General features: G+C 44.7%; 1 protein-coding gene across 5 annotated transcripts in view; it reads left to right on the plus strand.

The window, feature by feature from the left end:
• Positions 1 to 18,707, plus strand: part of LOC120026392 (F-BAR domain only protein 2-like) — a 90,568-nt gene that overhangs the window by 67,994 nt on the left and 3,867 nt on the right. Inside the window, exons 15-24 of one of the 5 annotated variants that reach the window (XM_038971242.1) lie at positions 1,626 to 1,650; positions 2,328 to 2,375; positions 2,920 to 2,962; positions 3,127 to 3,224; positions 7,830 to 7,942; positions 9,275 to 9,407; positions 11,640 to 11,751; positions 15,763 to 15,918; positions 17,535 to 17,667; positions 18,351 to 18,550. In XM_038971242.1, coding sequence (XP_038827170.1) covers positions 1,626 to 1,650; positions 2,328 to 2,375; positions 2,920 to 2,962; positions 3,127 to 3,224; positions 7,830 to 7,942; positions 9,275 to 9,407; positions 11,640 to 11,751; positions 15,763 to 15,918; positions 17,535 to 17,667; positions 18,351 to 18,550 — 1,061 coding nt within the window. The other 4 variants (XM_038971243.1, XM_038971244.1, XM_038971245.1 and 1 more) reach the window with 4 other exon arrangements.

Genomic DNA, 18,707 nt, shown 5'->3' on the forward strand with positions numbered 1-18,707 from the left:
TATTAGGGGCATTTTGCTGCTGGGTTTGAACATTACTTGTATGTGATTCTTTATGGTGGTTAGTCGACCATTACATTTGACAGTGTTTAGAAATGTTTTTTTCAGATATGTTTTAAATAGGCATGATTCTGCTAACTTTTTGTGAATGAATCAACTTTGGCGAGAATTCCTTCGTTTATGGAGAATTTCTTTGTTATTTTTGAAGCATTAAGAAGTTTCTTGAGGAAAAACATTCTCTGGCTTTTCCAAGGCCTGAAATTCGGATTTGGTTCATTACAAATTAGTTTTTGCTCGACAGCAGGACTTAACATTTAAAAGATTTTCTCAGTCCAACGACAAATAGTAGCAACCTACTGTTTGTCTTTTTTTCTGTTTGGACTTTCACCTAAGTACCGGAATATTCTATCCGTTTTCTTTTATTGCTCCCTCTTTCAAATCTTTAGTATTTTCTTTCCACCTTAATATTGACAGAAATGTTCTGCGCTAAATGTTCCATAGTTAAAAAATCTAGGCGATAATGAACGTTGCATCAATTTCTTGCCATTAGTCTTTCTCCTTCTCAGTTCCCTTCTGTGCTGTTTGTTCCTGTATTGAAACGGCAGTGGAAGCCGGAATGGTTTATGTGTGACTGTGTGTGGAGATCTGTAGTGTGTGTGTGGCGGGCTACAGCTGTAATTGAACCCATTTGCTGCTTAGTGCCTGTGGGACTAAACCCAGGCCTCACGGCACTTTGACGCTTTAGCTGCCTCCCTCTAAAGCCCTTCTGTTCCTCTTCTCCTTCTTTCTCCTCTTTCAGTGTGCCAATAAAGGCTTTATTGGAATTGATGGTCTTAGTTTCCATTGGGTCACACAGAAGTACATCAGATCTTCTGTTGGTTGCCTCTGTTAGTGTTTGAATATCTCTCTCCCTCTCTTCTCACCTCTCTCTCTCATACCTGATTGATGGCAGTGCGGGGTTAGATACTGTGTCCTGTCTGTTCGGTGCAGCTGCATTTTTCACCCTAGGTTTAATGTCTGGTATGTGTCTGAGAAGCTTAATCCTGTGATTTACTGTCTCTTTAAAACTGATGTGGAAAAAGCCTCTCCTCAGGGAATAGTTAATAATAAGCTTTTCAACATTTCCATGTATCAATTATATTTTAGTTCGGGACAGTTTTTTGGTTTTGTGAGTACCGTACCGCCACCTGATAAATATAGCCTGTATTGTGCATATCTCTGTTTTTAGAAAGTGTTATTCAGGAAGTAAGTTATTACGCAAGTGTTGATTCTGAAAGAGTAACACGTTGAGGAACGTTGAGCTGTCATCTTAAATACGTGTAGTTGGAGATACTGTGTACAGGCAGAAGTGAATTGACCCTGCGCTACTGAAGATAGGTTCCATCTAGGACCTATGCCAAATCACCTACTGTCTGTTATAATAAAGACATCTAAGTACTGACAAGAACATTCCAGATACAACCATGTTTTATGTACATTTACTTCAAATGTACTTTTCTCTGATATTCAGTTTGTCTTTGTGAAGTATGTTTTGGGATTGCTAGAGTGTTTTTGTGGAGGATTAGGGCTGAAGTTCTGTGTGTGTCTTATCCTAGCTGTAGTTAATTCATGTGTGTTTATATTCTCAGGGTCAGATGCGAAGGAACCAATCCAGTGAGTATTTTATTTGACCCTTCTCCCCCTCTGTTTGATGGCTGTGACCATTTTTGACTTTTTAACGTCATTTTTCTTGCCTCAGGTCGTTCTTTAAAAAAAAATTAAAATCCTGGCAACCTCGCCAAAACCAACATATCCCCAGCTAAAGTCAACTTAGTTTGTTTTTTATATGTGTGTATTAGAGAGAGGACTCCTGTTCCCCCTCTAAGCTATGAGTAAGATTGATTGCTTAATTGCTTGTTTTTATTTTGCATGTCAGAAATTATATTTTTCCTCCTGAGTTTTTGGCTACAATTTGTATATTTTGCTATGTTTGATATTCTGCTTGGACAAATTAGTGCTTGAACAAATGAATTAGTTGTCTATAAAGGAATGCAACAAGTCACGTAACTGTGTCTCAAACTGTGAACTATTAGTGGATGTTGGCAAGTAAACCATGAAGAAATAAATATATCACAAATATATTAAGTAGCATTATACACAGTTTTAATAACATCACTTTATTATCCTTTGATATTCATATTACCATCATATCAAGTTATAGTTTTAAAGTATTTTATCAATTTGGTAGCACTAAGACTGATAATGCAACTTTTTGATAGAGTTTAAGGCTGATACTATGTATATTTGGGAGAGTTAAGAGATTGATAGCCATGTGTTTTAAACATGCTCAGGGCTGTCAGGAATGCATCCCCACTCAGCGATAGGCTCTCAGGTGCTAGGTGAGTACTATACGTACCTCTCTAGTCAGTCTGCCTCCCCCCAAACCACCACCACACCCACCAAACATGCCATGCCAAGTAGACCTCCACACCCCCACCTCAGCTCCCCCCACCCTGTGGCTAATACTGTACTCTACAGCTAAAGCTAACACAAACGAACATGCTAGCTAATAAAGCAATGCTTCAAACGATCATCTTCAACATTTAACAACTTTTCTAACACTATCTGTTTGCCACAGTCGCAAGGAGCTACGTAGTTTGATGTAGATCTGAAAATAAAATGGGTTATATTTGGGACCAATAGAGGAATGTCTTGCTGGTGGGGAACCTCTGCTACTGTACAAATAACACATGAACACACTAGTGTGAGCCACACAGAGAGCACTGCAGCCCTATCCTGTAGCATGGGCTCTCTTGCTCCCTACAGTGTGTGTTTTAAACGCCTGTCTGGGTGGGGGTGTGTGGGGCAGGGTGTTCCCTGCACCTAGTAACCTTGTGTGTGCTGAGGTTAAGGTTGTTATTTGTATGTTCTCTTCTCAACCAGGTGATGAGTTGGGAAAGGCCAGGATGTCAACATATTTCAATGAGTAAGTACAGGATAAAGATTCTCCTAACTTTTACAGATACTAATTGGCTCAGAAACAGTTGATACACACCCTTGATTGCCCTACTCTCACTGTTTAGTAATTGCTCTCATTTCCACATCACTTTCTCTATCCATCCCTCCTCTCTCTCTCTCTCTCTCTCTCAGCAGTAGACCTGCTCTCAATAATGACCTTCTCTCACTGGATCCGTTTGGCCCCGCCCCCACCCTAAGAGGCTCCTCCTCCTCAGTGTCCTCATCAACAGGTAAGCCCCGCCCTTCAAGCGTAACAGAGCATTTCAATGTATTCCTATGGGTGGCTGGGTGAGTTCGGTGCCAACCATGATGGGGTTCTGTCTGGATAATTTGAACTCTCTTTATAAATGGCATTGGTTTTCATTATTACTTCTAACTACTACTGATACAGACATGACCCCACATAGTTAAATAAAGGTTAAATGATATTCAAAAATGAAAAAGCTCCACATGCAAGTAAGCTCCTACTGTATTCACTGTACACATTGACACCAAAAGAGATTATATTTGATTACATTGAGACACTATCACGTATGTCTTTTTTATTTGTGGGAATATTTTGGAACAGATTTCCTTTTTTTTTTTTTTTTTTTTGCGGGTTGGTTTTGGGTGCTCACTCCCAACCTAAACTGAACTTGTGTGTCTGTGTCACTGAACATGTTTTGTTTGTGTGTTTATTGTTGATATGACATTCTAATAGGTCATGTAACCTTGCTTCTTTTTTTGAAAGTTTGACATCAAGTGTCGTGTGGGGAGGTTTTGCCCATTGACTTTATTTTATTTACAGTTTATTTTATTTTAAGTTGTGTTATTCAATTAACTGTCTTTTAAGCTTTGTTCTTTTATGTGATGAATAATTATTGTTACAGTTTTGATTAGTATGCATTTGGCTGTGGGGGGGGCTGTATTTGCATTTGTAAGTACACGTGTGTTTAGTTTAATTGTTTATTTCCTTTACATCCCTCTTTCTCTCGTTCACACTGTCCTGCCTCTCACTCCAGTACAGATATGTGAGAAGCTGGTTTCAGTGGCAAGGTTTATGTAGTGTGGCGTCTCTGTGCGTGTCTGTGTGTGACTGACTGTGTGTTGAAATAGTTACGTTAGCACTGACCCATTGCCTGGGCTAATCGTAATCCACAGTTAATTGGCACCTAGTTTGGGTCAGAGGGTTGGCAATAAGGCCTATTGGCACGTATGTTGTCAAACACTATCTCATTATTGTCAAAAGTTCCACCTTAAAAGCCAAAAAATCTGTGTAAAGTGCCCTGGTTAGGATACTGTGATGACTCTTAAGTCCTTTAAATACCTGTTTAAGCTCTCTGTGTACAATAGAGGCATTACCAGCCATTAATACACACATACAACACATTCATCTGGCCCTGACTGAACTGCAAACATTCATCTGGCCCTGACTGAACTGCAAACATTCATCTGGCCCTGACTGAACTGCAAACATTCATCTGGCCCTGACTGAACTGCAAACATTCATCTGGCCCTGACTGAACTGCAAACATTCATCTGGCCCTGACTGAACTGCAAACATTCATCTGGCCCTGACTGAACTGCAAACATTCATCTGGCCCTGACTGAACTGCAAACATGCATCTGGCCCTGACTGAACTGCAAACATGCATCTGGCCCTGACTGAACTGCAAACATGCATCTGGCCCTGACTGAACTGCAAACATGCATCTGGCCCTGACTGAACTGCAAACATGCATCTGGCCCTGACTGAACTGCAAACATGCATCTGGCCCTGACTGAACTGCAAACATGCATCTGGCCCTGACTGAACTGCAAACATGCATCTGGCCCTGACTGAACTGCAAACATGCATCTGGCCCTGACTGAACTGCAAACATGCATCTGGCCCTGACTGAACTGCAAACATGCATCTGGCCCTGGCTGAACTGCAAACATGCATCTGGCCCTGGCTGAACTGCAAACATGCATCTGGCCCTGGCTGAACTGCAAACATGCATCTGGCCCTGGCTGAACTGCAAACATGCATCTGGCCCTGGCTGAACTGCAAACATGCATCTGGCCCTGGCTGAACTGCAAACATGCATCTGGCCCTGGCTGAACTGCAAACATGCATCTGGCCCTGGCTGAACTGCAAACATGCATCTGGCCCTGGCTGAACTGCAAACATGCATCTGGCCCTGGCTGAACTGCAAACATGCATCTGGCCCTGGCTGAACTGCAAACATGCATCTGGCCCTGGCTGAACTGCAAACATGCATCTGGCCCTGGCTGAACTGCAAACATGCATCTGGCCCTGGCTGAACTGCAAACATGCATCTGGCCCTGGCTGAACTGCAAACATGCATCTGGCCCTGGCTGAACTGCAAACATGCATCTGGCCCTGGCTGAACTGCAAACATGCATCTGGCCCTGGCTGAACTGCAAACATGCATCTGGCCCTGGCTGAACTGCAAACATGCATCTGGCCCTGGCTGAACTGCAAACATGCATCTGGCCCTGGCTGAACTGCAAACATGCATCTGGCCCTGGCTGAACTGCAAACATGCATCTGGCCCTGGCTGAACTGCAAACATGCATCTGGCCCTGGCTGAACTGCAAACATGCATCTGGCCCTGGCTGAACTGCAAACATGCATCTGGCCCTGGCTGAACTGCAAACATGCATCTGGCCCTGGCTGAACTGCAAACATGCATCTGCTTTGGAGTCAGTCATTTGGCAAGCTTGAAAGAGATGATTAGGCTATAGTTTTATTTGATTATGTAGGGCTTTCTGACTTTGTTCTTTTGCAGGTAGTTATTTTAGCCAATTCTTTGCGGTCTGAGTTTGGTTTAGTTGCTGTGTTGTTTTCTATCTCTGTGTGTTAACCCTCCTTTCCCCCCGCCTCCTCCTCCTCCAGACATCGACTCTCTTTTCCTCTCCATTCCTCTATGTCCTCTACACATTAACGAGTCCCCTGTGTTTCTGCTAGGGGAGGCAGGTAAAATGTGTTTGCCCTAGCTGCACCTATTTAGACCAGTGTTTTCTGTGCGGTTGCGCTGTACTGAATCAGTGTCCAACTATCTAACCTCACTTACAAAAAGCCTTAACATTGCATCCAACGTTTTATTCAGTTGCTTGTTGTTGTTGGTGTTTGGTGATTAGTTTTTTCCAATGTTTGCGCCAATTTTCTCCAATCCACTCTTTTATTGTACATTTTCAGTTGTAGTTGTGTATACTTTGTTCAACTAATCCAATGAGGAAGATGGATAACTGAATTAGTGTTGGACTGAGAGCCCTGCTTAGCTTTGATAAGGTGTCTGCGTGGTGTGAGGACCTAACACTCCAAGTCAGAGTAGCTGATATCCTCTCAACCAGCTGTAATCCTCTAACACTATTTATTTCCAGTTAAGACTGAAACATGCCAGGCATTCATTCCTGTCACAGCCTGACTCTCACATTGCCTAATGTTGCACAGAGATTGCATAGGATTGCAGTTCACAGTGAAGTATGCCCACACCTGGCTGTTCCATAGATGGAACCTAGTTTAATTATAGTAATCTGTAGACGGGCATCCCCAAGCCTTGTTCTTTGAGTGAAAAAAAAAAAGGTACTAGTTTGTTCAGTATAATGCAACAGAAATCATTATATGACGTAGGAATGTAAAGATGTTTGCATGAGTATCTTTGTAAATGTTAGCTAGTATGGTTCCTCCTCCTTACCCTGTGGCATAGGTTCATCACTCTGCCCTGCCCTGGACTGTCATGTGCCATCTACAGATGAGGGGGTGTTACAGCAGGAGCTATCCTCTCCCCCACTGGCAGACGGCTTGCAGCAGGCCAAAGGAGAGGTCACCCCTCTACCTTCCTCCACCACCACTACCACCACCACCTTCTCTCCATGGAACTCACCAGCTGTCCCCTTTCTGGCCCTGAAGCCCATCCCAGCCCGGGCCCAGAGCGCCCCCATCACCCGGCAGGATGAGCCCATAGAACCCCAGGATCCAACCACAGCCCCCGCAGGCCCAGACCCAACCAGCGTGCCTCAGGGAGAGAACCAGTCTGCCTTTACCTGGTCCCAGAGCCAGTGGATTGACGTCAATGACGACTTTGTGCCAGTCCGACGCCAGCAGAGCTGCGGTCCGGGTACAGGTCTGGTCAACGCCGACCGGACCCAGTCTAACCCTCCTACCAGCAGGCCTCAGTCTTGCCGGTCCTTCTGTTTCTGCTCTGATGACCCCGCTGATCTCTATTATAAGATGGCGCTGAGCAGTGGGGTTGTGGAGGTCAGCACCTCCTCTGTCTCTGAGGTCTTTTCAGCTCTGACAGAGGGGATGGTGGCAGCAGCAGCAGCAGCTAGCCAAGCACACAACGGTAACCTCTAGCATGGCATAAACTGAGATGGGTTTTTTCCTGAGTGAAGTGTAAAGTTTTGCCTTTGCCATTTTTCTCTTTTGTAGTACTTTTTTTTTTTTTTTATTCGGTTTCCAGCCTTTATAACTATTATTTTATTTCAACCTTATTTACAATATGTTTTGTTAAATAATGTATTTATTTAATGTGTGTTTCTTGTTTTGATCGACATATGCTTGTTTGCCTTAGAGAATTGTTAACACAGTGTTGTGAGTGATCGGTATTTTGTTCTGTATTTTATGATTCAGAATTTGTGCATGTCGTGACTTCTTTGTTGATGCATGGTTTTGCATTACTTTGAGTGACTCAGTGATGTCTAAAAAGTTCAAAATGCACTGAACCTGTTAAGAATTGTATCAGAAGTATATTACATAGTGCAGTATGTTTTACCTCATCATACCCTGGATTCTTACTGGTCCTTTCCTTTTTGTCCCCTTTCCTTTTTGTCCCCCCTCCCTGCAGTGCCTGCCCTGGCCAGACCCACTACCCCTCAAACTGGGGGCATGGTGGCTCCTCCACGACCCTCTTCCAGACCCAAACTACCCACAGGAAAACTCACAGGAATCAATGAAATTGTGAGTACCTGCCCAGTGTCAATCTCCATTCAGAGTACCTGCCCAGTGTCAATCTCCATTCAGAGTACCTGCCCAGTGTCAATCTCCATTCAGAGTACCTGCCCAGTGTCAATCTCCATTCAGAGTACCTGCCCAGTGTCAATCTCCATTCAGAGTACCTGCCCAGTGTCAATCTCCATTCAGAGTACCTGCCCAGTGTCAATCTCCATTCAGAGTACTTGCCCAGTGTCAATCTCCATTCAGAGTACTTGCCCAGTGTCAATCTCCACCGGAGTATCTGCCCAGTGTCAATCTCCACCGGAGTATCTGCCCAGTGTCAGTCTCCACAGGAGTATCTGCCCAGTGTCAGTCTCCATTCAGAGTACTTGCCCAGTGTCAGTCTCCATTCAGAGTACTTGCCCAGTGTCAGTCTCCACCGGAGTATCTGCCCAGTGTCAGTCTCCACCGGAGTATCTGCCCAGTGTCAGTCTCCACCGGAGTATCTGCCCAGTGTCAGTCTCCACCGGAGTATCTGCCCAGTGTCAGTCTCCATTCAGAGTACTTGCCCAGTGTCAGTCTCCACCGGAGTATCTGCCCAGTGTCAGTCTCCACCGGAGTATCTGCCCAGTGTCAGTCTCCATTCAGAGTACTTGCCCAGTGTCAGTCTCCACCGGAGTATCTGCCCAGTGTCAGTCTCCATTCAGAGTACTTGCCCAGTGTCAGTCTCCACCGGAGTATCTGCCCAGTGTCAGTCTCCACCGGAGTATCTGCCCAGTGTCAGTCTCCATTCAGAGTACTTGCCCAGTGTCAGTCTCCACCGGAGTATCTGCCCAGTGTCAGTCTCCACCGGAGTATCTTGCCCAGTGTCAGTCTCCACCGGAGTATCTTGCCCAGTGTCAGTCTCCATTCGGAGTATCTTGCCCAGTGTCAGTCTCCATTCGGAGTATCTTGCCCAGTGTCAGTCTCCATTCGGAGTATCTTGCCCAGTGTCAGTCTCCATTCGGAGTATCTTGCCCAGTGTCAGTCTCCATTCGGAGTATCTTGCCCAGTGTCAGTCTCCATTCGGAGTATCTTGCCCAGTGTCAGTCTCCATTCGGAGTATCTTGCCCAGTGTCAGTCTCCATTCGGAGTATCTGCCAACTATCTGATAGAGAATCTCCAGTATCTTCACTAGACTTAGAGAACCTAAACTGTGGGCATCAGAGTATTGATTTGTGGAACCATTCTCTATTGATTCATGATAATGGACAACATTTATTTATTTTTGCTCTTGTTATTTACACTGTATGGGGCTAATTAGTGGTATCCATTACCATTGGTTGATTTCTGGGTTTGTGCTGTCTAACCAACCAGGTGCGGCCATTCAGCCCGACCAAGACTTTGTCCAATGCCAGTCCTCCTCCGGCTGCTCCCCTGGCCCGGGCAGAGAGCTCCTCCTCCCTGTCCTCCACCGCCTCTCTCAGTGCCTCCAACACACCCACAGTGGGTAAGGATTAAGGACATAACCAAGCTCCATCACCTCCTCTCTCTACAGTCTACTCCTCTCTACTCTTCACTTCTCCTCTTTACAGTCTTCTCCTCTCCATTCCTCTCTTCTCCTTTCACCTCCTCCCCTCTCCCTCAATTCATATTTCTTTACTACTTCCTCTCATCCCTCTCTTCTCCCTTATGGATTCCCTTTCCTCTCGTCCTTCCTCTTTTATATAGTCCCTCTCCTCCCTCTCGTATTCCCTTTCCTCTCCTCCCTCTCGTATTCCCTTTCCTCTCCTCCCTTATATATTGTCTTTCCTTTCCTCCCCATATTTTCTGCTTGTTTCCTTTCCTCCACTCTCACCTGACCTAAACCCACTTATTGTCTTTAAACCTTATTGGGCTTCTCTCCTTCCTTCCCTCACTCCTCTCCTCCTCACAGGGCCTGAGCGTATCTTCCGTCCCTCCCTTTCCTCACCGGAACCAGAGTTCCTCCTTTCTCCCTGTCCTCTGTTTCTCCTCAACCAAAGTGAGTCTCCTCTCTTCCTCCTTCTCCCTCTACTGCAGTGGTTCCTAACCAGGGGTACTAGGACCTGAGGGTACCTGTTCTATCCACAGGGGTACTAGGACCCCTGGGAGTACTTGGTCTATCCACAGGGGTACTTGAGAAGACTAATTAGACCATAGGCCTACTGTTCAAATGCACAAAGCGGTACTTCAGGGGAACTCCGGGTAGAGCAAAATTCAGTTTGTGGTACAGTAACCGAAAAAAGGGTTTTATTGTCACATACACTGGATAGGTGCAGTGAAATGTGCTGTTTTGCAGGGTCATCTATAGTAGTACAGCACCACTGGAGCAGGGTTATGTGCCTTGCTCAATGGCACATCAACAGATTTTTCACCTTGACAGCTCGGGTATTTGAACCAGCAACTTTTCGGTTACTGGCCCAACGCTCTAACCGCTAGGCTACCTGCCACCCAGTGGGAACCACTGCTCTACTGTTCTTTCACTCTGTGAAGCCTACTACACAGTGTGTCTTTAGGGTTTCTCACCATTCTAATCTCACACAAATGCTCACATTCACACACAGGTGTTTTGGTTGAGAGCCCATTACCTTGTACCATCTCACCTGCCCAGTACCATCAATCTCACCTCATCTCACCTGCCCAGTACCATCTCACCTGCCCAGTACCATCAATCTCACCTCATCTCACCTGCCCAGTACCATCTCACCTGCCCAGTACCATCAATCTCACCTCATCTCACCTGCCCAGTACCATCTCACCTGCCCAGTACCATCAACCTCACCTCATCTCACCTGCCCAGTACCATCTCACCTGCCCAGTACCATCAATCTCACCTCATCTCACCTGCCCAGTACCATCTCACCTGCCCAGTACCATCAACCTCACCTCATCTCACCTGCCCAGTACCATCTCACCTGCCCAGTACCATCAATCTCACCTCATCTCACCTGCCCAGTACCATCTCACCTGCCCAGTACCATCAATCTCACCTCATCTCATCGCTTTCTGTGACTTTTTGGTTTCTTTCCTATTTTTCTTTTGGGCCTTTTAAAGAGGATGATGGTTTCATCGGGAAGCTGCCCACCTTTGAGAAGTGCTGTGAAACGCCTGCAGGTAGGGCGTGTGGTCAATCAGCCCGGACACGCGCCTATTTGTGACACACTAACAATGGCCACTCGGATTTGCTGTGTGCTCGCCAATGTCTGCCTGCTCATGAAAATATATATTTTTAAAGTGTCTCTGTCAGCGTAATCAACATAATAACGAGTTCAGCATGGTCGTGTTCTGTTGAATAACAAATAACAAGTTTGAAGGTAGGAAGTTCATTCCAGTATTTAACTTTCTTACTCAAAGATCCCAAACAGTTATTCATTCAAATGATGAATGGTAACCTGACTTAATAATACCTCCTCTTTTATTCAAACAAATGTCATTCCTAGACAGGTATGATTATTTTTGCATGTAATGCCTTGGATATTTTGAAATGGAATTGTTCCTAATTTTCTTCGTAATGACTGACCTTATTTGGTAACTTAACTGTGTGATGCTTTTGATGTTGAATTGAATTGAAATGTACTCTTCAGTAAAAGTAACAGTACACTCATTCCATCTCGTTTGGTCTTACTCTCTCTTCCTCTCAACATGTCCCGCTCCCTCTTTACCTCCCTCTCTCTCTACCTCACCATTTCTCCATCCCCCCTTCATTCCCTCCCTCTCTCAGGGACGTCTCGCGGTCCCAGCCCAGTGACCCTGGCGTCCCAGGATGCCTTGCCCATTGCTGTGGCCTTCACAGAGTCTGTTAATGCCTACTTCAAAGGAGCTGATCCCGCTAAGTGAGTCTCACATGACCACCTACAGCTCAGAGAGCTGGCCCCAGCCTGGGTCTGACACACACTGCACGCAAGCCAACACACACCTCACACGTACAGTACCAGTCAAAAGTTTGGACACACCTACTCATTCAAGGTTGTTTTTTTGTGTGACTATTTTCTACATTGTAGAATAATAGTGAAGGCATCAAAACTATGAAATCACACATATGGAATCATGTGGTAACCAAAAAAAGTGTTAAACTAATCAAAATATATTTTAGGTTCTTCGAAGTAGCCACCCTTTGCCTTGATGACAGCTTTGCACACTATTGGCATTCTCTCAACCAGCTTCACCTGGAATGCTTTTCCAACTGTCTTGAAGGAGTTCCCACATATGCTGAGCACTTGTTGGCTGCTTTTCCTTCACTCTGCGGTCCAACTCATCCCAAACCATCTCAATTGGGTTGAGGTCGGTGATTGTGGAAGCCAGGTCATCTGATGCAGCACTCCATCACTCTCCTTCTTGGTCAAATAGCCCTTACACAGCCTGAAGGTGTGTGTTGGGTCATTGTCCTGTTGAAAAACAAATTATAATCCCACTAAGCTCAAACCAGATGGGATGGCGTATCGCTACAGAATGCTTTGGTAGCCATGCTAGTTAAGTGTGCCTTGAATTCTAAATATATCACTGACAGTGTCACCAGCAAAGCACCATCACACCTCCTTCTCCATGCTTCACGGTGGGAACCACACGTGCGGTTGGAACCAAGAATCTCACATTTGGACTCATCAGACCAAAGGACAGATTTATACCGTTCTAATGTCCATTGCTCGTGTTTCTTGGCCCAAGCAAGTCTCTTCATCATATTGGTGTCTTTTAATAGTGCTTTCTTTGCAGCAATTCGACCATGAAGGCCTGATTCATGCAGTCTCCTCTGAACAGCTGATGTTGAGATGTGTCTGTTACTTGAACTCTGTGAAGCATTTATTTGGGCTGCAATCTGAGGCTGATAACTCTAATGCACTTATCCTCTGCAGCAGAGGTAACTCTGGGTCTTCCTTACCTGTGGCAGTCCTCATGAGAGCCAGTTTCATCATAGCACTTGATGGTTGTTGCGACTGCATTGACTGACCTTCATGTCTTAAAGTAATGATGGACTGTCATTTCAATTTTCTTATTTGAGCTGTTCTTGCCATAATATGGACTTGGTCTTTTACCAAATAGGACTATCTTCTGTATACCACCACTACCCTTTTACAACACACCTGATTGGCTCAAACGCATTAAGGAGGAAATAAGTTCCACAAATTAACTTTTAACAAGGGACACCCGTTAATTGGTTGAGAGAATGCCAAGAGGGTTCAAAGCTGTCATCAAGGCAAAGGGTGTATTACTTTTTTGGTTACTACATGATTTCATATGTGTTATTTCATAGTTTTGATGTCTTCACTATTATTCTACAATGTAGAAAATAGTAAAAATAAAGAAAAACCCTGGGATGAGTAGGTGTGTCCAAACTTTTGACTGGTACTGTAAACACACATACCACTACACACACACAATGAACAGCCATTGGGGCATACACTGGGCATATACTAGAAACATCTTCCTAATATTGAGTTGCACCCCCTTTTGCCCTCAGAACAGCCTCAATTTGTCAGGGCATGGACTCTACACCTGTCAAGCATTCCACAGGGCCCATGTGACTCCAATGCTTCCCACAGTTGTGTCAAGTTGGCTGGATGTCCTTTGGGTGGTGGACCATTCTTGATACATACGGGAAACTTGAGTGTGAACAACCCAGCAGCGTTGCAGTTCTTGACACACTCAAACCGGTGCACCTGGCACCTACTACCATACCCCATTCAAAGGCACTTAAATCTTTTGTCTTGCCTATTCACCCTCTGAATGGCACACATACACAATCCATGTTTCAATGGATTTAAAGGCTTAAAAATCCTTCTTTAGGCCTCCCGAGTGGCACAGGGATCAAAGGCACTGCATCGTAGTGCTACAGGTGTCATTACAGACCTGGGTTCGATCCCGGGCTCTATCACAACCGGCCGTGGTCGGAAGTTCCATAGGGTGGTGCACAATTTGCCCAGCATCGTCTGGGTTAGGGGAGTGAACTCATACTGGTATTTAACTCGTCCATACACATAATGTTTCACAAATAATTACACAGGCTAAACTTTGCTCCATATTTCACACTTATCTTACATAAGCATGACGAGCCGGTGGGCCTCTCTCTCTCTCTCTGTGTGTGTCAGGGTTTCCGTTAGGAAAATGTGGTGCCGGACATTTAACCGGCAGCATTTTAATTTACCGGACATAAGAAATGTACCGGACCCATGTGCATTGGGTGAGTAACCTGATTAGGACGTCCACCCACAGTGCTCAGAATGACAGAAATCACATTTCGTTTATGGTATTTCATCTTAACACAACATGCAACTCAAGGATGGAACGGTGTGCCTCCTTCTTACCGATTTTCCAAAGCGCAATTTGAAGATGTAAGAATAACTGTCCACATACTTTTCAACAGCCAACAAGATAAGTAGCGAACAGCAAAATCACTGGCCTATGTCAATCTACTATCCCCCGTAGTAAAAAAGTTGCCCTATTCTATTGGTCATCTTGTCGTTCTGTGCGAGAAATAAATAAATAGCCTATTCCAAACAGACTGGGGGACAGTTGTGGGACGATAGATCCCACATTCATACAGCCATAAGGCCTACGCTACATCCAAAAATTGTTAAAAAGTAATGAGGATCATGCAACAAATCAGAACCTTTAGCTTAAAATGTTGATAAAATATTGTTTCTTTACATTATCAGTGCAGCAATGTGTACAATGCAGTAGGCTATGTGCACATGTGAGCAGTTTCATGAGATGAAAATATCAGTGAGAAATTTAGAAAGGGGGAGAGATCTAAAGACTAGCATGGGTTACTAATATGACTAGGATTGTGCCTTTTGGCTACTGGCCAATTAAATACATTTGATTTGAAATCCAATAGAATGTGAGAGAAATAGGCTACTGGTTTCAATGGCATATGGAAGTCTTTATAAAATAATTGCCTGCGTGTTTGGTTGGATTTTGGCTAGGCTACTTTGAAGCAAGGTAAGAAATTCCACGTAATATGTAGTAAAAGTTTCAAGTAATTTAAGCATATGTTTTCAAAATGCATACGGCCTCCAGCTCATTGCAAAGTGATATGTGATGCGCTGAAGCCTGCCTAGTTGCCTGTGCACTTGAATGGGAAGTACACTTAAATGGAAGTACACTCTTTCTTTTCTCCCTGACAATTGGCTGGCGCCAATTTTATTTATTCCATTTTTTTTTGTGGGTCAAAATCCATCTATTAGCGGCTAACGGAAACCCTGGTGTGTGTTTGGGTGTTTGTGCGCGTGTGTGTCTGCTTGTGTGGAATGTTTTAGATTTTGGTAGGCCGACACCATTCTTTTAGAGTGGATAACCGACACGGGGCAGATTATAGTCTGGGGCAGAGAAAACATACACCCTTTTATTGGTTAACTGCTGTTAAATTGCTGCTGTGCAAAAGGCTTATTTTTGCAGGGATTAGCAAATGGAACATTTCATAAGCATTGCAGCGGACACACAGGGCAGGGTTAAGGCTTGCACATGGACCACACTGCAGCAGACTGGCATGGGGTTAGACAAGTTGATCTTGTTTAGATTTGGACTAAGGTAGCCTTGGACTGGTTCTAATTTAGACTTTGGGCTCTATTTAATAGATGTAAAGGTAATTTCCGATTGAGCCGATATGGATTTAATAGAGCTCTTGGACTGAGTTGAACTGGGTCTAATTTAGACTTGGACTATCTGGATTTATATCACTGGACTAACTAAAACTGAGACTGTGTGAACTGCTTCAGGCTATAGAACTCTGTGGTAGACTGGACTAGTGGACAGAGGCTTAAAAACCCTTTGTGTGCTGCTGTGCCCCTCAGCGGCATAGTGAATATCACGTTTAACCCTTAATGTGCCGTCACTCCTTTACTCTGTAGGTGCATAGTGAAGATCACAGGTGACATGACCCTGTCCTTCCCCATGGGTATCATCAAGGTGTTCACCAGTAACCCCCACCCTGCTATGCTCACCTTCAAACTGAAGAACACCTCCAAGCTGGAGCAGATCCTCCCCAACCAGACACTACTGTTCAGGTGAGTGGAGAAATTCAAATGTTCAAATAATGTTTTATTCACAGTTGAATGGTTAAACATTCAGACAATGTTTGAATTAACCTGATGGATGTGTAGTTACCATACAGGTGTGTAGGACCACAGAGAAACATTCAGCTAATGATTAGTACTTATTCTATATCAGTAAAGACCACCTTCCAATACGTGTGTGTGTGTGTGTGAGAAGAACCAAAGGAAGTCTGTAACACTGTTTGAAAACCGAACTGGAGCATGTCAGTCTATCAGGGAGCCAGCCAGTAGAGAGAGATGGGATGAGGGGGACAGGACGGAGGGTGGGGGGGAAATTGTGTATCGGTGGGGGGAAATTGGATTTCATCAGTCATAAAGCTAACCCTAACCCTATTTTCCACCATTCCTCCTCAGACATTAGTTTCATAACAGGCCATGTCTACAAGAGTGTTGCATCAACTTTCAACAAGCTATCACCTCATTCCACACACGCTATCACCTCATTCCACACACGCTATCACCTCATTCCACACACGCTATCACCTCATTCCACACACGCTATCACCTCATTCCCCACACGCTATCACCTCATTCCCCACACGCTATCACCTCATTCCCCACACGCTATCACCTCATTCCCCACACGCTATCACCTCATTCCCAACACGCTATCACCTCATTCCCCACACGCTATCACCTCATTCCCCACACGCTATCACCTCATTCCCAACACGCTATCACCTCATTCCCAACACGCTATCACCTTATTCCCCACACGCTATCACCTCATTCCCCACACGCTATCACCTCATTCCCCACACGCTATCACCTCATTCCCCACACGCTATCACCTCATTCCCCACACGCTATCACCTCATTCCCCACACGCTATCACCTCATTCCCAACACGCTATCACCTCATTCCCCACACGCTATCACCTCATTCCCCACACGCTATCACCTCATTCCCCACACGCTATCACCTCATTCCCAACACGCTATCACCTCATTCCCCACACGCTATCACCTCATTCCCAACACGCTATCACCTCATTCCCCACACGCTATCACCTCATTCCCCACACGCTATCACCTCATTCCCCACACGCTATCACCTCATTCCCCACACGCTATCACCTCATTCCCCACACGCTATCACCTCATTCCCCACACGCTATCACCTCATTCCCAACACGCTATCACCTCATTCCCAACACGCTATCACCTCATTCCCAACACGCTATCACCTCATTCCCAACACGCTATCACCTCTGTTAAAGCTTCTTGTTGTGTTTTCTCTGGTATATCCAGCATGTATCTTGCCATATCCATCTGTATTAGCAGTGAATTGTCAGTGTGAAAGTTTGAGACGTCCACCTGAGTTAGACTCTCTTTGAAGAATGGATTCCTTTTCCTCCCTCTCTTTTCTTTCTCCTTGCTCTGCTTTCTCTGGGTAACCCTGAAACCGCATAGCTGGACTAATTGAATCAAATGGAATTCATGATTTAATAGCTGGGTGGCAATTAAAGGGTCATTCCTTCCGAGCTATTGGAGCTCTGTACACACACAGAGCCACCAAGCAGAGCAATGAATAATTGAGTCATCGTTTTCCCATGTGTGTGATCCAGTGATCCCTCGCAAAGTGATGCTCATACCAAGGACTTTTGGTTCAACATGCAAGCTCTCACATCGTACCTCAGGAAAGCCTCAGAGCAGAACCCTGCTGCATCCTACTACAACGTTGACATCCTCAAATACCAGGTTGGTCCCAGACTAAACTAAATAATCTTTAGTATACTGTAGACCCCTATACTATACATTCACTCTTGTAGTAATAATGCAAAAGTCCAAAAGTAAAATGTTTTTGACTCCAAATATGACACACTTATTACCATCACTTTTGAATTTGTAAATGTATTTATTTAACGAATTGTGAATGTATTAATTGTTTTTGGTATCATATCTTCCTTTCAATCATATTGTCACGTTGGTATGAATGATTTGGGAGACAGGCACAGGAATGTGTAATAGGGTTTTTTATTTCTTACCCAAATTATTGCGTGCCGTGTAAAGGGGACGAACTGGGACGAAGACCAAACAAACACTATACAAAACACAGGATAGAAAACCAAACAAAAGAGCGAGGAGTACCTCAAATAAATAACACAAGCGCACAATGATTATCACACGGGACGAGACCCCTAATCATCTGCGCAATCCACAATGGCACGAAAGCCAAAACACACAGCACAGGTACTCACACGACCAACAGACATAGTAACAATAATCGACAGCACAATAGTCAACCAAGGACACACGTATACAATTACTAATCACTGGGAATAGGGGCCAGGTGTGCGTAATGAAAGTTCCGGAGGGATCCGTGACACATATGATATTTGCCCTTTACCCTCTGACCTCATGCTGTGTCCCTGTGTGTGTAGGTGTCCTCTAAAGGAATCGCATCGACCCCTCTGAACCTGGCAGTGTACTGGAAGTGTGACCCAGCCACCACTGACCTGAGGCTGGACTACCACTACAACCCAGAGTCCATGCTCTGTCCCGGCCCTCTCTCCAACGTACAGGTCCTAGTGCCTGTAGATGGAGGGGTCACCAACATGCAGTCCCTGCCTAATGCTATCTGGTGAGAGAAACGACCAGAGAACATGTGAACATCAGTACTTTTTAGTTATTGACGCTTTGAATGATTGACTCGTATTGACTGGTTTGATATGAATTTTTCCATTACAAAAGTAGTAATAGTGTATCTATGGTTTACATGTCTCTGCCACAGAGAGTGG

Source organism: Salvelinus namaycush, chromosome 31 (assembly GCF_016432855.1).
Source record: "Salvelinus namaycush isolate Seneca chromosome 31, SaNama_1.0, whole genome shotgun sequence".
NCBI lineage: Eukaryota > Metazoa > Chordata > Actinopteri > Salmoniformes > Salmonidae > Salvelinus > Salvelinus namaycush.